The sequence below is a fragment of the Leucoraja erinacea genome, chromosome 21 (genome assembly GCF_028641065.1).
Source record: "Leucoraja erinacea ecotype New England chromosome 21, Leri_hhj_1, whole genome shotgun sequence".
In the NCBI taxonomy this organism is placed as follows: domain Eukaryota; kingdom Metazoa; phylum Chordata; class Chondrichthyes; order Rajiformes; family Rajidae; genus Leucoraja; species Leucoraja erinaceus.
This window is the reverse complement of record NC_073397.1, coordinates 21,357,147-21,379,664: the sequence shown is the minus strand read 5'-3', so window position 1 is coordinate 21,379,664 and position 22,518 is coordinate 21,357,147. Positions and strand designations below refer to the sequence as shown.

General features: G+C 41.5%; 1 protein-coding gene across 3 annotated transcripts in view; it reads right to left on the bottom strand.

Moving 5' to 3' along the window:
* Positions 1-11,441: 11,441 nt before the first annotated feature.
* ncoa5 (nuclear receptor coactivator 5) overlaps positions 11,442-22,518 on the bottom strand; it is a 44,544-nt gene continuing 33,467 nt past the window's right edge. For all 3 annotated transcript variants that reach the window (XM_055652384.1, XM_055652380.1, XM_055652381.1), the window contains 4 exons: positions 21,649-21,772; positions 17,247-17,446; positions 13,972-14,286; positions 11,442-12,839 (listed from right to left, as the gene is read on the bottom strand). In XM_055652384.1, the coding sequence (XP_055508359.1) occupies positions 12,184-12,839; positions 13,972-14,286; positions 17,247-17,446; positions 21,649-21,772 (1,295 nt within the window). In that variant the 3' untranslated portion in view covers positions 11,442-12,183. The remainder of the gene's footprint in view (positions 12,840-13,971; positions 14,287-17,246; positions 17,447-21,648; positions 21,773-22,518) is intronic.

Genomic DNA, 22,518 nt, shown 5'->3' with positions numbered 1-22,518 from the left:
TTCGGTAAATAAATTGCTATCGCCATGCAATCTTACACAGGATCTTTCTAAGTGTGGATTGCCTCAGCACAGCATGGAAAGGAATAAATTCATGGCCTACCTCCAATCTGTTGACTTGTATTCCTGGTAAAGTAGAAATTACATAAATTTATTTAGGAAAATAACAAAATTGTTGCAGTCGTTGACTCCAGTGTAAAAGAATATACGAGGAAAAAGAAATTACAACCTTCATTCTGTATCTTATAGTAGCTTCAAGTTACTGTATCTAATTACTCGAGCAAACAATAGTCAATAGTCAATAGTCAATAGTCTATTTAATTGTCATTTGGACCCCTGGAGGTTCAAAAAAAACTTATCTCTCCACTGCACTCTCCCCCCCCCCCCCCCCCCCCCCCCCCCCGATGCCAGAGTCAAAGTCAAAGCCCCCGGCTGGCGATGGCGATTGTCCCGCGGCCATTAAAGCCACGCCGGGTGGTGCGAGGTCGCACACCGGGTCTTGGTGTTAGAGACCCCGGCGTGCGCTCGCAGAGTCCCGCGGCCATTCCAAGCCGCGCGGGGCAGTGATGTAGGCCCCGCTCCAGGAGCTCTTCGACCCCGCAACTCGGGCGGGAGAAGTCGCCGTTGCAGGAGCCCTGAAAAGCGGTCTCCCTCCAGGGATCCGCGGGCTCCCGGTGCCGCCGTCCGCAGACCCGCAGTAGCAGCCTCCGCATCAGCAGCAGCAGCGGCAGCAGCAGCAGCGCAGCAGCGGCAGCGCTCCTCCACCGCTCCACCCGCTCCGGTCTCGGCCAGCTCCGCGACGGTGAGGTGAGTCGGCACCAGAGTCCCCGGCTTCTTCTGTTGGAGGCCGCTCCTCGTTGCAGCCCCAACGACAACTGAGACCCGACGAGAAAAGGTCGGGTCTCCAGTGCAGGGAGAGATTTAAAAGTTTCCCCCTCCCTCCCACCCCCACCCCCCCACACACACACCCCAACATAAAATAACAAAAACTACATATAAACATAGACAAAAAATAATAAAAACGCGGACAGGCTGCAGAGGCCGCTGCTGACCAGAGTCGCGCCGCCTACTGGAACAACACATTAAAGCTAATGCATATAATCAAACGAACTGAATGGACTGTGATCATTGACAGAAATTACTTTCGTACTTCTTCCATTTGTTGAAAATTAAAATGCCTCAAACAGGCCCTATAACCTGCTCAAACTAATGACATATTCCTTCATCTTTGCTAATGGTTTAAGTTAATGGAACAATCCCAAACTTTTGTTATTATGGTACATATTTAATAATGTATGCTAGTGCACCTAAACAGTTTGAAAGTATCCTCTGTTATGCGATCAACATCAAAATAATTTCAAACGTAATGTTTTCACAGAACATAGACTATTTACCGCAAAGGATTCATGCCAGCTCCTGAAGAATTGCTATTGATCCCATTTTCATGTAATCTATACTCTCACACATGCTCATCAACCTTCGATTCTTTGGCCACCCAAAACTAGGAGTAATTTATAGGGGGCAATTAACCTATCAACAGTACTTTGGGATACCAGGCACTCCTGCACAACAGTACAACTGATGACGCCAAAACATTCAACATCCTCTGGGTGAAAATATTTCCCCATCTCAGGCCCAAATAGCTGACTTCTTATTTTAGTAGAATAATCCATGGTTTTAGACACCCAACTAGAGGAAACATCACTCCGGCATCTACCCTATGAAGTCCCACATAAATGTTGTACATTCTAATGAGATCACTCTCATTATTCTAAACTCTAGAATATACAGTGCATTCAGAAAGTATTCAGACCTCTTTTTGTTATGTTACAGCCTTATTCTAAAATTGATTTTTTTTTTTTTTTTTTATCATCAATCTACACACAATAGCCCATAATAAAACAGCAAAAACAGGTGAATAGAAATGTTTGCAAAGTAATCAAAAATAAATCTGAAATATCACATTTACATAAGTGTTCAGACCCTTTACTCAGTACTTTGTTGAGGCACCTTTGGCAGTGATTACAGCCTCAAGTCTTCTTGGGTATGAGGCTGCAAGCTCGGCACACCTGTATTTGGGCCATTTCTCCCATTCTTCTCTGCAGATCCCCTCAAGCTCTGTCAGGTTGGTTGGGGAGTGTCGATGCACAGCTATTTTCAGGGCCCTCTAGAGATGTTCGATCGGGTTCAAGTCCAGGCTCTGGCTGGGCCACTCAAGGACATTCACAGACTTGTCACAAAGCCACTCCTGCGTTGTCCTGTTAGAAAGTGAACCTCCGCCCCAGTCTGAGGCCCTGAACGCTCGGGAGCAAGTTTTCATCACGGATCTCTCCGTACTTTGCTCCGTTCATCTTTCCCTCGATCCTGATTAGTCTCTCAGTTCCTGCACTGAAAAAACATCCACACAGCATGATGCTGTCACCATCATGCTTCACCATAGGTATGGTATTGACCAGGTGATGAGTGGTGCCTGGTTTCCTCCAGACGTGATGCTTGGCATTCAGGCCAAAGAGTTCAATTGCAATTCTTCAGGAGCTGGCATGAATCCTTTGGCGTAAATAGTCTATGTTCTGTGAAAACATTACATTTGAAATTATTTTGATGTTGATCACATAACAGAGGATACTTATAATATTATATTATAGAAACATATAAGATTATAAAGGGTTTGGACACACAAGAGGCAGGAAACATGTTCCCGATGTTGGGGGAGTCCAGAACCAGGAGCCACAGTTTAAGAATAAGGAGTAAGCCATTTCGAACGGAGACGAAGAAACACTTTTTCTCACAGAGTGTTATGTGTCTGTGGTATTCTCTACCTCAGAGGGCGGTTGCTCACTGTCCATCTTCAAAACCAATCTTAAAACCCATTTCTATTCCTTGGCTTTTGACCCTGCATGAGACTTTGCTCCTGTTTTAGTGTTTTTAATGTTTTTTTTAATTTATTTTTTATTTTTTATTTTTTTATTGTTTTTACTCTCTCTTTTAATGTTTTTATTGTTGTGTAATAATTTGTTGTCCATGATTAGTCATGTACAGCACTTTGTTGCAACAGTGGTTGTTTTTAAAGTGCTCTATAAATAAAGTTATTATTATTATTATTATTATTAATCTTGGTTTCATCAGACCAGAGAATATTGTGTCTCATGGTCTGAAAGCCATTTAGTTGCCTTTTGGCAAACTCCAAGTGGGCTGTCATGTGTCTTTTACTGAGGAGTGGCTTCTGTCTGGCCGCTCTACCATAAAGGTCTGATTGGTGGAGTGCTGCAGATACAGTTGTCCTTCTTGGAAGGTTCCCCCACCTCCACAGAGGAACTCTGGAGCTCTGTTAGAGTGACCATCGGGTTCTTGGTTACCTCCCTGACCAAGGCTCTTCTCCCTCAATTGCTCAGTTTGGTTGGGCTGCCAGCTCTATGAAGAGTCCTGGTGGCTCCAAAGTTCTTCCATTTAAGAATGACGGAGACCACTGTGCTCTTCAGGACCTGCAATGTTTTATACCCTTCCCCAGATCTGTGTCTCGACACAATCCGGTCTCGGAGGTTTACGGGCAATTCCTTCATCTTCATGGCTTGGTTTTTGATCTGACATGCACTGTCAACTGTGGGACCTTATATAGACAGGTGTGCACCTTTCCAAATCACGTCCACTCAATTTAATTTACCACTGGTTCTCTCAATAGACAATAGGTGCAGGAGCAAGCCCTTCGAGCCAGCACCATCATTCAATGTGATCATGGCTGATCATCCCCAATCAGTACCCCGTTCCTGCCTTCTCCCCATATCCCCGATTCAGCTATCTTTAAGAGCCCTATCTAGCTCACTCTTTAAGGTATCCAGAGAACCGGCCTCCACCGCCCTCTGAGGCAGAGAATACCACAGACGCATAACACTCTGTGAGAAAAAGTGTTTCCTCGTCTCCGTTCAAAATGGCTTACTCCTTATTCTTAAACTGTGGCTCCTGGTTCTGGACTCCCCCAACATCGGGAACATGTTTCCTGCCTCTTGCGTGTCCAAACCCTTTATAATCTTATATGTTTCAATAAGATATCCTCTCATCCTTCTAAATTCCAGAGTATACAAGCCTAGCCGCTCCATTCTCTCAGCATATGACAGTCCCCCCCATCCCAGCAATTAACCTTGTTAACCCCGACTGCACTCCCTCAATAGCAAGAATGTCCTTCCTCAAATTAGGAGACCAAATCTGCACACAATACTCCAGGTGTGGTCTCACTCGAGCCCTGTATAACTGCAGAAGGACCTCTTTGCTCCTTTACTCAACTCCTCTTTTATGAAGGCCAACAAGCCATTCGCTTTCTTCACTGCCTGCTGTAGCTGCATGCTTACTTTCATTGACTGATGAACAAGGACCCCCAGATCCCGTTGTACTTCCCATTTTCCCAACTTGACACCATTTAGATTATAGTCTGCCTTCCTGTTTTTGCTACCAAAGTGGATAACCTCACATTTTTGCACGTTAAACTGCATCTGCCCACTCACCCAACCTGTCCAAGTCACCCTACATTCTCTTAGCATCCTCCTCACAGTTCACACTGCCACCCAGCTTTGAGTCATCTGCAAATTTGCTAATGTTACTTTGAATCCCTTCATCTAAATCATTGATGTATATTGTAAATAGCTGCGGTTCCAGCACCGAGCCTTGCGGTACCCCACCTGTCACTGCCTGTCATTCTGAAAGGAACCTGTTAATCCCTACTTGGTTTCCTGTGTGCCAATTTATTTTCTATCCATGTCAGCACTGTACCCTAAATTTGCACACTAATCTCCTATGTGTGACCTTATCAAATGCTTTCTGAAAGTCCAGGTACACTACATCCACTGGCTCTCCCTTGTCCATTTTCCTAGTTACATCCTCAAAAAATCCCAGAGGTTAGTCAAGCATGAAACCCTTCGTAAATCCATGCTCAAATCAAGTTGTAGAAACATCTCAAGGATAATCAATGGAAACAGGTTGAACCTAAGCTCAATTTTGAGTGTCATAGCAAAGGGTCTGAATACTTATGTAAATGTGATCTTTCAGTTATTTCTTTTTAATTACCTTGCAAAAATGTCTAAACACCTGTTTTCGCTTCTTCATTCTGGGGTATTGTGTGTAGATTGATGATTAAAAAAAAAAGAATTAAATCCTTTTTAAAATAAGGCTGTAACGTAACAAAATGTGGAAAAAGTGAAAGGGTCTGAATACTTTCTGAATGCACTGCAGGCACCATTTATAGGGGCCAATTAACCTATCATCAGTACTTCTGGATACCAGGCACCATCTGCTGCACCACAGTACCACTTTCATTGTGAAGTCAACGCAATTTTCAGAATTAAATGGAGGTTGTGCTAACGTGACATTCCTACAATCTGATTTTTCTTTCTTTATGCCTCAGTGGTGAAAACAGTTGATGAATACATTTAAAAAAGTGTAACTCATTTGGTCAGGCAGCATCTCTGGAGAACATTGATATGTGATGTTTTTGTTCAGGACCCTTTGAATATAAAGAATATTTAAGAAGGAACTGCAGGTGCTGGAAAATTGAAGGTAAACAAAAATGCTGGAGAATCTCAGCGGGTGAGGCAGCTCCTAGTTTTGTGAATAATTGGTTCCATCAATATTAACCTTAACTATGTGCTACAATAAATTTTTTATAGCACATTTAAAAAAAATTCCTATAAAAGTAACGAATGGTTTCAGCCATGAACCTTAATAAGCTCTGCACTGAATGATTTATCATTCAAAAGATTAAGATTTAAAATTGGAAAAATGCACAGGGCAGCACAGTTGAGAGTGGGCCCACAGCGGGCAGCACAGCTTGGAGTGCCTCTGCTTCATAGTGCCAGACCCAGGTTCAGTTGTGATCTTTGACAATGCTTGTGTGTAATTAGCATTCTCCCAGTGACTGTGGATTTCCTTTAGGGTCTCTGGTTTCCAACCACATCCAAGAAAGGCAGTTTGCTATCTTAAATGGCTATTGTACATTGCCTATATCCTGTAGGTGTTGTGGTAATTGCCTGAAGGTGAGTGTTAGAGCCCGAGGGAATTAATGGGAATGTGGGGGGAATAAATCTAGGGATTAATGTAAGATTAGAGTAAATGAGTGATTGAACCTCTGTGCACTCAATGTGCTGATTGGCTTTTTTCTGTGCCGTATCAAATCATCTAAATACCTAATTTGAGAGAAATTGGGCTGTTGAAGGGCATAGTGGCGCAGTGGTAAAATCTCTGCCTTGCAGTGCCAAAAGCCTGGGTTTGATCCAGACCATGGGTTGTTCTGTCTGTACGCAGTTTGTACATTATCCCTGTGATGATGTGGTTTTCTCTAGGTGCTATGATATCCTTGATATCCTCCCACATTCCAAATAAGTTAATTAGCTTCTGTTAATTGTCCCTACTGTGTGGGATAGAAATAGTGTACGGGTGATCATTGGTCAGCGTGGACTCTCAATGGGCTGAAGGACCCGTTTCCACACTGTATTTCCCAACTAAACTAAAGTGACGTGTTGTGATGCCTTTCTATATTGCACTATTATAGGACCAACATGGAAAAATGCAACATTGCATTTAAATCTGCACCGCATATGACATTTAATGAACATTTATTTTTTAAACGCCTTTTTCCTGTGTTGAAATTTTTTTTAATGCAATGTGTTGTTTTACTACAATCGGTTATTTTTTAGTATTATTAGTGCCAAATCAAAATATAGCATTAATCTAATTCATTACTGCTATGGCCAGTCCCTTCACACCTACATCTGAGACCTCACATGCCCTTCAACTTTTTATTAGCTTTCAATTTCCAGGCCCCTATTGCCTCATCTTTACCATGGACGTCCAATCCCTTTGCACCTCCATCACACTCCAGGAATGTCTCAGAGCCTCTGGCTCTTCTTTGAACAGAGACCCAATCAGTTTCCTTCTAACACTCATCCATGTCACAACTTGTCCTCCCCCTCAACAATTTATTTGACTCCTTACCTTCTTTGTTAAAGTTGTAGCCATGGGCACTTGCATGGGCCCCAGCTGTCCTTTTGTTGGTTACGTCAAACAATCCTTGTTCCAAACGTACACTGCACCATCCCCCAACTCTTTCTCCGCTACATCGACAGCACCAGGGCTGCCTCCCGCACCCGTGCAGAATTTGTTTTTATTTCATTACCTTTACCATTAACTTCCACCCTGCCTTCAAATGACTTGGACTATCTCTGACACCTCTCCCCTTTATTCATCGCTGCCTCCATCACAGGGTACATACTATTGATATCCACTACAAACCCACACAGACTCCCACCCTGCATTTTGCAGACAATATCTCCAACTCTCAACTTCTGTCGTGATGTCAGCTGCTCAAAGGGCCTGTCCATACTAGGACATCCGAGATGTCCTTTCTTTAGTAAATGTCATTTCCCTCCTGAGGTCATAGGTGAATCACTCTCATCACCATTGCATCCTGTAGTTCTGCTCTTCCTCACCCTTCCCCCAAACAGAACAAGGATAGAGTTCCCTCCCTCTTCATCTTTGACCCCACCAGCATCTGTATGTATCCAAGATTATTCTCCAACAATTCCACCAACTTCAATGTGATCTTACCATGTCACATTTTTCTATCCCCACCCCTTTCCACCTTCTGCAGACTGCTCCCCCTGCAATTACCTAGTTCACTCATCCCATCCCACATAAACCACCCTCACCCGGGTACATTCCCCTGCAACCACAGATGCAACACTTGTTCCTACACCCCCTCTCTTACATCCATCCAGGGACCCCAGTGGTCCTACCAGGTGAGACAGGGGCTCATGTGCATCTCCTCCAACTTCATTTACTGCATCCAGTGTTCCTGACATGGCCTACTTTACATCAACGAGCCCAAGCAGAGTGTTTCTCCAAACACTTGCGCTCTGACAGCCAAAGCCTACCGAGTCTCTTGATGACAAACTATTTTAACTCCCCTTCCCATGTGGACCATTCTATTCTGGACCTCACCCATTGTCAAGAGTGAGGCAACACACAAACTGGAAGTACAGCACCTCATATTCTGCTTGGGCAGCTTATAACTCAATGGTATGGACATTTCATTCTCTGATTTTAGGCAACACCCACCCACCCCATATTACCGTGCCTCACCTGGACAGTCATTTCTCCCCTTCCACCTAAGTTTCTATTTATTTTCTAATCTCATATTTTTGGTCCTTTCATCTCTGGTTTTTGGCTAACATTCTGCATATCAACCCAACCCCATCCTCACCTATGTCCACATATTACTTGCCAGGATAGACACAAATTGCTAGAGTAACTCAACGGGACAGGCAGCATCTCTGGAGAGAAGGAATGGGTGACGATTAGGGTCAAGGCTCTTCTTCAGTCTGAAGGGTCTCGACCAGAAACGTCACCAATTCCATCTCTCCAGAGTTGCTACCTGTCCCGCTGAGTCACTCCCAACTTTGTGTCTATCTTCGGTTTAAACCAGCATCAGCCAGTTCCTTACATATTACTTGCCATGCTTTATCCTGCCCTCCCTCTCCACTTCCCCCACCACGATCAGTCCGGGGGGTCCCAACCCAAAACGTCATCTTATCCATTTTTTCCGAGCTGCCTGACCCACTGAGTTGCTCCAGCAGTCTTTTTTTTTGTAAACCAGTATTGTTTCTCCTTTTCCCATGATTTTCTAAAATGAAGGTATTTCTTTCACCACATGGGAGTGCAGTTCAATGATATAAAAGCATCCACTGCCATGTACAGTATCAACATTTACAGTTCACTAAAGCAACACTCAAGCACAGCAGTTCTGTTGTGGCATGGCCCTAACTCTGAACTGACTGTGAAAATGAAAAACACAACACCACTTAACAATGAAAGGCTATTCAGCCTGTATTTATTACAAATAAGAGTCCATTCAAACAGGCATGGATTTTTTTTCCTAGTCTTGTCTATAGGCTTTCAAACTAATATACATAATGCAATTTTGCTGCACCCCATTTTGGTTTTCATTTTGTCAACATAACTGCACTAGCTCACTGTTTATATCAGTTTATCAGCAGCTGCACAAGATTACGAGTTCACAAATCCTCAAAATTGACAAGCGAACCAACTTAACTGTAGTCGAGCCGATACTGCAGTAGCCACTCATAGGATTGGAGCTTCAGTGGACAGATGGGATTAGTTAATCAGGGAGGAACATTAAGTACTGCGCATCAAATCTTGTCTTAAAAAACACTCAGGCTATCCATCAAAGTATTATTAAATAAATCTAAACCAACACTAGATAAGTAATCCCCTGAGCTAGCATAAAGAGCTTGAGACTTATCAAAATAAGGATGCTCTATGAATCTTTGCCCCTTGTATACCATATATTGTTTTATTACCCCATTTATGGTTGTTCTTACATCCTCAAGTGGAGCACCAGGTTGAAAAGCCAACTTGGGGCGCGGGAGCAATTCTGAACACACCAATACAGTTTGTGGTAGAAGGGGTTCTAGAGCTCCCAACACCTCCTTCAATATGTATATTAAATCAGTACCCTGGGTGTACCCCATCTCATTATCTCCCAAATGAATGAGCAGGTACTTTGGGGGCTGATTTTGACCCAGGTGATGGATAAGGAGGCCACGGAGCTGGCACCATCGCAGGTCAGGTGTGCTCAGCCAATGAACTGAAAAACCATGCTTATCAAGGCCAAGATTGGTCCCATACGGTTTGGTAGCTGCTCTGTCACGTGACTGGCTGATGATCACATGTCCTGCTATCCACACTGTATTCTGGGTGTCTGAAACATAAATAATACCATTGAGCCAGAAGGGAAAATAGATCTGTTGGTTAACTGCTTAATCAGACTAGGGATAAAAACGTTTGAGTACAATTATATCCTTGCATTATATCCTTGGTCATTACTTGCAGTAGATCAGTGTACTTGATAGGCTTTTAGGAATGTACATGATCAAGAATAATCTCCAATTTGGTTGGAAATCAATATTTTTTAGATTGTCAAGAGAGCATAAATAGGAGTGCCATGTAGTTTTGCCTCTCTGCCTCAAACAATGCAGCTGCCTCCGTACACTTTGTTTAATCTCCGAGCAATTACAAAACAAAGTTGACATTACTGTTTGTGCCATCCCAATCCTATATCAACACATCATGCCCCTCACCCAATCTTACTTAAAAGAATTAAATGCCGGCTGTGCCCTCTGCTACTTATACCAAATCTTCAAGTTTACAACAATTTCCTATAATTATGAATTTTCCAATCTTCACCCAACCAAAATGAACATATGAATAATGCTAAACTGACACATTTGTACTAAATTCCCCATATAGCAGATATTTCTTATTTTAGAATTGATATACATCAAGATCAAAGATAGAAATAACAAGGCATAAAATACACTATATTACAGAACCTATTTTCTGTATCAATACAAATAAATCAAAAAAATACACCACTCTTGCACCAATCCCCAAATTCATAATTTCCAATTTTCTATGTGCCACGTTAGGTTCTGCTGAAATCCAATTCTGGAATATCCATTTGAAAAATTAATATGGCAGCAGCTGCCTTCAACTTAAATAGAGTAATATAAGATACCTTCTTTGTTCAATAAAGGCATGCAACTGGAGATAGAAACTAAAAACAGCAATGACCAATAAGTGCAAGAACATCCGGTGACAAAAACATCTGGTTATTACTATATAAAAACTGATAAACCATCGTGTCATTTTTGATCATCCTGATTTTCACAGTGCATGAGATAATACATTCTGTCTTCAGAAAAATGATTGGGCCTACATCTGTGATCCTCTGCGCAAGGAACCTATTGCTTTTGGCCAACTTCCATAGGGTTACAAATGTACTGTACAAACTATAACTTGTTAGGGAAAAGATTCCATTGAATCCAACTAATCTGAAATGATATCCCATGGTGGACCATTACACCATAGTTTTTAAACTAGCCTTAGACTTAAAATCAGAATATCACTTCCAATATGTGTTGAATCTTAATCTACAACTTTTGGAACATTTACATTAAGTAAAGGTCAAAAAGGCTTCTTTGATATTTAAGGGCATTCCAAATTAATCATGCAGTATTTTTCCTTTAATTTTCAGATTCCATCTAGCCCTCACGCAAAGATTCAGTGTTGTCTTCAGGCATATTATTCTCAACATATCGAGACCCATTCCCTGAAAACTTATCTTTTCAATTTTCATGACCATTTTTCAACTTCACCATTTCAGCAATATTTTCAAAAAAAATCCCTAGTTCATCAATACTATACTTTTTGCTGCTCAAGATGTAACTTCCTCTACAACCTTCCTTGTTTATATCTCAATGGTATTTAAAATGGAATGTGTTAACAATGTATCATTATCCATCTGTCCAGTTTGGACTCTCTCCTGACCATCCAAAATGTGTATATATACGCAGATATACACATACACAATAAAAAAGGGGGAAAATGGAAGATAAACCTTTATTCTTTACAAACCAGATGAAAGTAATGACTCAAACATTGAACTGCTAAGAAATATACAGCAGCTACCATTCCACAACTGTAAATGGCTCTGGCTACAAATGAAGCACAAAAACAATTGCTCAAAACTGCAGAGTGAACAAGGGAAAGGGATCACAAATGCAACAGAAAATCATAAAAAACGTACAGAAGTTCATTTTACAGAACCATAATGACAGTGACACAACCTGTCTGATCTAATTATTTTTAAAAAAGTGGCAAAACATTAAAATATAAAAAAACTCTAGTAAGGTCTGCTATCCTGGGTTTTAGTTACATTTTTTAGAAATATCCATTTAAAAACATTGGATTCAGACTGCAGCATTATGCTTTAATACAGAATCATCTGGTTAACATTTCAATTTTTTAGAATTTAAAAGATGAAAGTCAACATGAACCAAGTGAATGCAATTAAGGCCTTGTTCATTAACAAATGTGTTTTTTATTATATGCAGTTAGAAGTTAAATTGAGTGCCGTGGTAAAAAAAAAATCATTACCTGGCTACCATAAAATCATAATGGATTTTTTTAAATAACATCCAAGCCCAGCAAAAACAAGAATTTAATGAAGCACTCTCTTGATTTTATACATTTGTTTATGAAACCTTAACAGGTAGCCTTGAAGGGATTCAAAAGATTTGCTGACTGCTCTTCCATAAAGAGAAAACTACCCACCCCACAGGCTCAGTAGTGACGTTGGTAAGTCGCCATAGAAGCCTGATTCATTGGAGGTCCAGGACGTGGTACCTGGACAGAGGCTTGGTTTACGAGGTGGGAAAGAGATGGACCACTCTGAATAAGGGTATCCAATGCTTTCTGCACACTAGGGTTATCAAAGTTTATACCCGTTGCAACACCAGATCTCTGGGCTTGAGACAAAACAATTGACTGGTTGGGGATTGGACCTCGAGGTTGCTGCTGGCCATAGAGACCTGGGGTTTGTGGCAGAGGTGAGCGAATTGCAGTGGCTCTCGGTGCAACTGCTTGACTCATTAAAGATGGAAGTTGTGAATTAGGACCCGTCATGCGCAGCTGAGCTTGAGATAGATATGAGGAATTACTGAGGCCAAGCTGGCCAGCACGATTTTGAGGCTGGGTGCTTAATGTACTTCCATATGCTGGGCCCTGTGCTCCTGCAGTATTAGTATTGGTGCCAGATGTTCCACTGTTGAAGAGGCTTAGGATCTTGGCTTGTAGCTCTTGCTGTTGTGTTGCTTGTACATCCTGTAGACCTCCCTTCAAAGTCTGAGTATTTGGCAGAGACTGTTGTGCACCAAGTGGATTCATTCCTGAAGAACCCATGATTGGTCTTGTCATGGGAGCTGGATTGAGAACAGGTCCTGTCAAGAGAAATAGTACAAAAACATATCCTTTTTAATATATTTATTTTAATTTGCAACAACATCAAAGGATCATTATTATTAGGTATTACTTTTACTATTTGAAGACCAGAGTAAGCAATTAATTTAATCTGAGAATTAACGATTAAAGTAGGCAAGAGACAATTGTATTGTGGTCTAATTGGAAGTAAATGATTAATATCAGACAAAATCTATGCTAAGAACCCTTATTATATTTATTCAAGGATTCAAACATATGGAATACATCATAAATTCAAAGAATATTGCCACAGCTTCAAGGATAGATTCCATAAATGACAGTCAATGGGATTGAGATTCTGAGAGACAGAGAGACAAGTTGATTTTAGGATTCTGACTGAAAGGAATACATAAATAGAAAAGCATTCAACTTATGGGGGAGTTTAGGACAGACGAACATAATGCAAAAAGCAGAGCCAAGCTATTCGGGAAAGTAAATAGGAAAACACCACAAAATGTTGACAGAACAGCGGAACATTCTCACAAAGCAACTTGAATGAATAACTTTTAATTTCCCAAACACTTTCATTCATTAAAGCATATAATTTCACAAATCAATGCAAAACCCCGTTCCAAATATAAACATTTTATTCATTCACTGGACGCAGACTCTATTTGAAATGCCACCACAAATACCCGTACGAAACATGGATAATTAAGTATCTGCGGTGTTCTTACCCATAATGGAGCACATCCCAAATCGGAAATAGCCTGACGTTCCAGTTAGATTACCAAACAAAGAACTGGTAGAAAGTAATCACTGTACTTTCAAAATGTCAAATAATCCAATCACCAGCAGGCTTACAAGGGTCAAACAAAATCACACAATCACAATCATACTTTATTAGCCAAGTATGTTTTGCAACATAAGAGGAATTTCATTTGCCAAGTCAGTCACATAAATAAAAATCAACAGAACCAAAACACATTTTAACATAAACATCCATCACAGTGACTACTCCACATTCCTCACTGTGATGGAAGGCGAAAAAAAGTTCAATCTCTTCCTCGTATGTTGCAAAACACACTTGGCTAATAAAATGACAACACCGAAAAATTCATAGAATTTGCATGTACAAGTTTTTCATGTTACCATGCAAGGAGTCTCCTCCCCGAAGAAATCGTTCCTTTTTCACTCTCAGATATTCGATGATTTTATCAATTTCCTCTGTGGTAAGGTATCTTCCATCTGCAAGCAGGTTCAATAATGGCTGGATATTGGGGGGATTCACTCGTTCTTCGAGACCTCCTTGAGTAGGTTCCCGTTCCCGCATTGTTATCTCATCTGCCATTTTTGCTGCCTTTCTTGCAATCTCCTCGCGCTCCTTCTCTCGCATTTCTGTCTTGTACCTTTCATAATTACGTGCAACCAAGATCATAGCGTCAGCCATTGGCATATTACGATGTTCTGGATAGTAAAAGTGCAAAACATATTGGATTTATCCTTGATTCTCTAGCTAGATTAACCAAAATTGAAACTTTAAACAAAATTAAAACTTCTATTTTATCAATCTATCCTTACATTAGTGCTCAAGTCTCTATGCGGCAGAGTATTAAATATTCTTTAATTTAAGAAATTAAAGGCATAAAATTATTCCGATCAGACAGCAGCTGCGAAGGGAAGCACCATATTGATTTTTCAATCAGACCCAAAATGGTTGTCTCCCCAAATGTTAATTATTTCCCTCTATCCACAGAATCTGGAGATACCAGCAGTTCAGGCAGGATTTGGGGATTTTATTTCAGATTTCTTTCTTTTTTTTTTTTTTTGCATTTCATTGAAAGTATGCCTCAATAATTCCAAATTGCATTTGTATGTGATAAATGAGTCAAAGATCTTCCACATAAATTAGTTGCAATTATCCATACATTTCTGAAACATGTATCTTCCACTTTCCCCATTGCAATTAACAGTTCGTTATCACTAAATCTGGAAGAGAATAATTTTCTTTTAAGTTTCAGAGTCTTCGATGTTTTTGCTGAAGACCCGTCAAAAATCTACACATGCTAGAGGTGTGAAATAAAAAATAGGAGATGCTGGATGCACAGATCAGGCAAAAGAGAAATAGTTATAGTATTTCAAGGGTCAAAGACCCTTTTTCAGAACAGCAAAAGAGAGAAAACAAAATTTCTTGCAGAGTGTGAAAAAATGAATGGAAAGGTCAATGGGAGTAGATTAAAAAATATGATAATCTGCCACCCTTGAGCATTTAGTAGTGCCAATTAGCAGATTTTGTAAATGATTGGATGTTATTTCTATTAATACACAAATTTTCCAATTATATATTTATGTTACAGAGTATTTTGTTCGGTGCAAAAAAAAAGACAAGATGCCAACTCGGGCCTCAAGCCAACCCATATTCCTGACCCCAACCCATTGCAATTCTGCCTATATTCAAGACCCCAGTCACAAACTTGGCTTGCTCTTTAGACCAATATACCTTCAGAAGTGAAGCAGATGCTGGACCATTGAATTCCTGAACAAGAGGATGCTAGATTATCAACATTTTACGTAAATTTTACAACTTGCGTAAACTCGCACTTATGTAAACAATTCTTTACTCAAACCCTAGTGCAATCAAGGCAGTTTATAATTTCCACAACACTGTACGATCACTGAAGTTTACATCAGAAACAGGCTAGAAATGGCAGTAGTGCTTAACCAGAAGGCCAGGTGCCCCAATGACGAGACAGAAATCTAGCCAGCAATGCTTACCCAGAAGCCCACGCACGGCAATAAGTGCACCGGATACAGCAAAACAGTTAATGCTCTACGTGAATTATTTCAGGCCGGGGGATAGTGATTTCAATTTATGGAAAATCTGGTTTATGCAAGGGTTCGCAGAACATAGCTCTTTTATAAGTTGGGGAGGTATATCAAGAGGAGAAATAAAATGTAGGAGAGTATGAAAGACACTTTGAAAGTAGTAAAGAGGAAATCTCCTGCATCTCCTCCATATCCTGCACTTCTGCTCTCACCCCCACCTCTTCCCAGACAGAATAAAGTTCCCTTAATTCTTACCTTTCATCCCACCAGACTACACACCAAGCACATTATTCTTTGACATTTCCACTAGTTTCAACATGATCTCAACACCAGTCACACCTTCTATTACACACCCCTTTGCTTTCTGCAGGGACCACTCCCTTTATGACTCCCTGGATCATTAATTCCCCCTCTCCGCTGGCACTTTCCCCTGCAACCAACATCTCCTTCTTCACGTCCATCCAGTGACCTAAATAGCCCTTCTAGTTGAGACAGCGATTCACTTGCACCTGCACCAACTTCATGTATTGCATTCAGTGCTCACGATGAGGTCTTCTATACATTGGTGACCTCAAATGTTGACTATGTAACTACTTTACTGAACATTTGCACTCTATTCGCTGTTATAATCTCCACTGCCAGAGTAAGGCCAAAGCAAACTAGAGGAATAGCACCTTCTCTTCCACCTGTGTAGTTTACAACTAAACAGCATGAACACTTAATACTCTAATTCCAGGTAACCAACACCCCATTTGTCCCTTTCTCTCTCCTTCTCTCTATCCTGATCCTGTCTGAACCTTTCTTCTCACCATAGACCAAAACTCCATCACTCGAGAACGTGTTTCGCCCTGCACTCCTCCCGTAGATCAGCTTACACCCTATTGCTCACTCCCAAATGCTACCACCCCTCATTGAGATCAATTTTAACCTTGTTTGGATCAGATTCCAGAATCGGAACCCTTTTGCTCTCCACTTACCACATCTGAATTGCCATTTCTTTTCTCCACCCTGGCTCTCCAACTTGACAGTTATCTGCCAATCAACCCCTCCTCCCACTATCACTTGGTTTAGTTTGGAGATAATGTGTGGAAACAGGCCCTTCGGCCCACCAAGTCTACGCCGACCAAGGGTCGCCCATACACTAGCTCTATCCAACACCTATTCTATCTTACAGATGATTTTTTTTAAATCATCAAACAAAATCTTAGCCAGGAACACAAACTGTTGGCGTAACTCAGCAAGTCGGGCAGCACCTTTGGAGGACATGGATAGGAGGCGTTTCGGGACGGAACCCTCTTCAGAAGCTGTAAAAGAGGAGACAGGACAAAGCCTGACACACGGGGTTTGATTGGCAGATGGGTAGACAAAGGTAGGCAATGAAAAAGAAAGAAAACAGTGACAAAAAGATGTTAGGTAAGAAGAGGACCGAGTAGAATGAAATACGAGGGAAGAACAGCACCTCATATTCCTTTAGGTGTAGATTTATTATTGTCAATTACGCATGATTCCAGCATCTGCAGGTCCTTGTGTCTCAAAGGTTTAGTGAGTGCAGATGAAAGTTGAAAATAAACTAAACACTACCTTACACAGCAAAAACTCACCCTGTGGTGTCCCAAACAGGATATTGACAGTACATGATCTGTGTATCTCATGTTGTTGGGTAATAACAATCGCAAATGCTGTGCCTCCTCTGCTGACATCTTCAAGGGCTTGAGTAAGTGACACTTCTGTATTCAGGAATATCAAGTCAACCACCATACCAAGGTCACGAACCTTTCGACCAACCGACTCGGCATATTCCCTAAATAATTACAAAAATCAAAAATAAACAACCACTCAAAATTAAGACCTATAACAAATAACTGATGGAAAAATGGGGCTAACTGTCCATTACTATGAATTAATTGGTTACATTGCCTAATGCCACGTGCTCCTTGTTTCAGAGTGATGTCCTGCAGTATTCTGCTGGCAGCACTGCGCCCAGTACTTTGAAAGAACACAACCCACATAGGGACTATTGAAATACAAAAGATTTGCTAGGTTTGTTAGTAAATGCTAGGAAGACTCGTGGGAGAGGCCAGGACCAGAGGGCATCATTTCAAAATAAAGGGACACCATTATTACCTACTTCGGCCTGAGATAAGGAAGAAGCTCGCTACAAGAGTTGAGTGCCTATCATGACCTCACCCCAGAAAGCATAATTCTTGAATTAATTCAGAGGTAAAAAAGATTGATTGTTAAGCAGCAGAATCAAAGATTGTTGGAAAAGCTCAGAAAATGGCTTTGAGGATCTCATTGGGACAGATTCAAAGGCCAGAATTCTTTACTCCCAGAGGTGCAGCAGGTAGCGATGCTGCCCCACACCATGGGAACTTGAAAGAGTTTGGAGCTGCCACTTGTCAAGTTTTGTCCCATCCCCACCCTTTTCCAGTATTCTCACTCCCAACTACAGTATGTCTGAAAAAGGACCTCTACCAAAACTTCCTCCACAGATGATTCCTGACCTGCTGAGTTACTCCAGAACTTTGTGTTATGCATATAGAAGTAGTGGTAATTGGCAAAAAAAAAAGACATGAATGGTTTAGATCCAGAATGCATTGAAGGATGTTAATTGTTACAAAAAGGGAGTGGTTTTGCAAACATCCAGCACATAGTCAAAGGGCAAAAATGTCTCATCAATGCTGTAGCCTTTCTGTACCTCTGAATACATTTCCCAAATATTTATTTGGTTGTGTGGCACGATCAAGATCATGAACGACAACATATACAGTGCATTCAGAAAGTATTCAGACCCCTTCACTTTTACCATATTTTGTTACGTTACAGCCTTATTCAAAAATGGATTAAATGCATCTTTATCACCAATCTATACATAATACCTCATAATAAAAAAGCAAAAACACAAAAACAGGAGTTTAGAAATTTTTGCAAATTAATTAAAAATAAATAACTGAAATATCACATTTACATAAGTTTTCAGACCCTTTACTCAGTACTTTGTTGAGGCACCTTTGGCAGCGATTACAGCCTCAAGTCTTCTAGGTGATGACGCTACAAGCTTGGCACACCTGTATTTGGATAATTTCTCCCATTCTTCTCTGCAGATCCTCTCAAGCTCTGTCATGTTGGACGGGGAGTGTCGATGCACAGCTATTTTCAGGGCCCCCAAGAGATGTTCGATCGGGTTCAAGTCCGGGTTCTGGCTGGGCCACTCAAGGACATTCACAGATTTGTCACAAAGCCACTCCTGTGTTGTCTTGGCTGTGTGCTTAGGGTTGTTGTCCTGTTGGAAGGTGAATATCTGACCCAGTCCGATGTCCTGAACTCTCTGGAGCAGGTTTACATCAAGGATCTCTCTGTACTTTGCTCCGTACATCTTTCCCTCGATCCTGACTAGTCTCCCAGTTCCTGTCGCTGAAAAACATCCCCACAGCATGATGCTGCGACTACCATGCTTCACCGTAGGTATGGTATTGGCCAGGTGATGAGCGATGCCTGGTTTCCTCCAGACATGTCGCTTGGTATTCAGGCCAGAGTTCAATCTTGGTTTCATCAGACCAGAGAATCTTGTTTCTCATGGTCCGAGAGTCCGGGCTTCCACCTAGCCACTCTACCATAAAGGCCTGATTGGTGGAGTGCTACCGTTATAGTTGTCCTTCTGGAAGGTTCTCCCATCTCCACAGAGGAACTCTGGAGCTCTGTCAGATTGACCATCGGGTTCTTGGTCAGCTCCCTGATCAAGGCCCTTCTCCACCGATTGCTCAGTTTGGCCGTACGGCCAGCTCTATGAAGAGTCCTGGTGGTTCCAAAGTTCTTCCATTTAAGAATGACGGAGGCCACTGTACTCTTCGGGACCTGCAATGCTGCAGAAATTGTTTTATGCCCTTCCGCAGATCCTGTCTCGGTGGTCTACGAACAATTCCTGTCTTCGTGGTTTGGTTTTTGCTCCGATATGCACTGTCAACTGTGAGACCTTATCTAGACTGGTGTGTGCCTTTCCAAATCATGTACAATCAATTTAATTTGCCACTGGTAGACTCCAATCGTTGTAGAAACATCAAGGATAATCAATGGAAACAGGATGCTCAATTTTGAATATGCTTGCAAAGGGTCTGAATACTTATGTAAATGTGATATTCAGTTATTTATTTTTAATTACTTTGCAAAAATTCCTAAACGCCTGTTTTCGCTTCTTCATTCATTGTGCTGGGGTATTGTGCGTAGATTGATGATTTAAAAAAATGAATTTAATCCTTTTTAATATAAGGCTGTAACGTAACAAAATGTGGAAAAAGTGAAGGGATCTGAATACTTTCTGAATGCACTGCAGGCCCCATTAATAGGGGCCAATTAACCTATCATCAGTACTTCTGGATACCAGGCACCACCTGCTGCACCACAGTACCACTTTCATTGTGGTCAAAGCGATTTTCAGAATTAAATGGAGGTTGTGCTAACGTGATATTATTATTATTCCTTAGACGCTTAAATCTGTAAATCATTGCTTAAATGTTAGTCAGGGCTTTTATTAGTGAAGGGGGTCGAAGAGGGGGTTAAGCTTTATTTCAGACACAGGTCCATATACACATCAAACTTACCGTACAAAGAATGTGGCCGTTGGGGCTGCGGGCGGGCGCGCAGTTGTAGCTCCGACAACTCTACCCCTGAGGCGCTACATTCCAAGAAATGCATATTCGCAGCGCTAAAATGCCTTACCGGGTCGCCGTAAGCTCCGGAGCGCTGTGTGGCCGCGCGGAGCGTCGCTGGATTGGAGCCAGCCAGGGTGCCATCTTAACCGCCTAGAAGTGGAAGCCCCCAGCTCCGCGGCTCCATATCCAGCGACGCTTTTCAGAGGGCCACAGCGCTCCGACTAAGGACTTCAATTATGTGCGTTCTCTGATCTTGGGCTGCCAGGCGACCCGACATTCTCGGAACTAATTTGGACATCAGCTGTCTTGCCGGGTCGGAGAGTGCCTCGGCCGGACAGGTTTGGGAGTCGCTAGGTAGGGGACAAGAATTAAATTGACTGGCACTATGCCCTCCAAACTAGGGACACAATGATTCTCCCGAAGTAGCAACCTCCAGACTTTTCATCACCTTGTCTACGCTAAAAATCTTCCATTCTGAAATCCGCCTCCGCATACTTTCTTTTGTGCTTGTACTTAGACCACAATTGAGCAGTATATAACGGTGTGATGTAGGTTCTGAACAGGGAACACTTACATGGTCAGAGCACATATAAAACTTCCTTATAAGCATGTTGGCTTGAAGATAAATTTTACAGCGCTGTCGGTAGAGGTCTTTGTCATCCTTCCAGTCATCAGATATGACATGACCCAAGTATTTAATTTCCTCACACACTGCAAGAGGACTGTCTGACAAATAAAAGGTTGGAAAAGTTGATTCCCTGTCCTCAGCGCTTCTAACTACCATTATGCGGCTTTTCTTAGCGTTATACTTTATGTCATAATCAAGGCCATACTGAGAGCACACCTTCAGCATCTGCTGCAGCCCAGCACTATATGGACAGAGCAGGACCTGCTAGTGATAATCTGCTAGTGATATTCCAACAATCTGCTTTTTATTATGGGGTATTGTGTGCAGATTGATGTTAAAAAAAAATAATTCAATCCATTTTAGAATAAAACTGTAACAGAGCTGCCAAGTTTTGTTAAAGCAGATCAGTATTCTAGTACCTGAAAATCAGTATTTTGCCGAGGAAATCAGTACTTTTACACAATGCCATTTTGCTGGAAAAAAAATGTTTTTTATGTGCGGTAAGAGTACAAGAATGCATAACTTTGCTACCAAATCCTTGCATTTTTTTAAAAGACGAAACAGGAAGTCCGTATTTTACAAAGCAAATCCATACATCCGTATTCTTATCGTATTTCCGTACAAATACTTGGCAGCTCTGCTGTAACGTAACAAAATGTGGAAAAAGTGTAGGGGTCTGAATACTTTCTGAATGCACACTAAATAGCAACATTCTATTTAACTTACTTTTGTTGTTTATTGACTACAATAACTGAACAATCCACAGGTCTTTCAGCATCATAACGTCTTTGGATTTCATCATAATACCGCCGATACAATTCTTCTCTTCGGCGCTCTCTTCTCAGGGGATCTTAGAAAGAAAAGAATTATTAAAACAAGATTGAAAATATCTTCTTTCCCAACCAGATTGTGGCTTGCTGCAAGCAAATTTAAATGGGCAGTGTATGATTATCAACTTTATATTTGAGCATTTCCCAAAGCCAGATAGATTATAATCTTACTACTCAGTGAGGTGCCCAAAGACTGGAGGGTGGCTAATCGCGTGTGTTTATACAAGAAGCTGCAAAGAAAAACCTGGGTACCATAGACCAGTAAGCTGAACATCTATGGGAGGAAAGTTACTGGAGAGCATATCTGAGGGATTAGATAAAATGCATTTGGATAAACAGGGGTTGATTAGGGATAGTTAGCTTGGTTTTCTATGTGGGAAATCGTTTCTCACAAATTTGAATGGATTTTTTTTGAGGCACGGGCCGCAATGCTCAGAAGTTAGAGAACAGGTCTTGTAAACCTGGATCAAACCTCACTGGAGCCTACAATAGTTCTTTCAGGATGACACTGAGGCACATCTGGTAGAGCTGCAGCCTTACAGTACCAGTGACCTGGGTCCTATCTTGGCCTTGGGTGTTGCCTGTGTGGAGTTTGCAAATTCTCTGTGACCATGTGAATGTCCCCCGGGTATTCAGATTTCCTCCAACATCCCAAAGATGTGCTGGTTTATAGTAATTAGCCTCTGCAAGGTTGCCCCTGGTGTACAGGGAGTGGATGGGCAAGTTGGATAACGTAGAAATGGCAAGAACTGGTGGTTGATGGTCA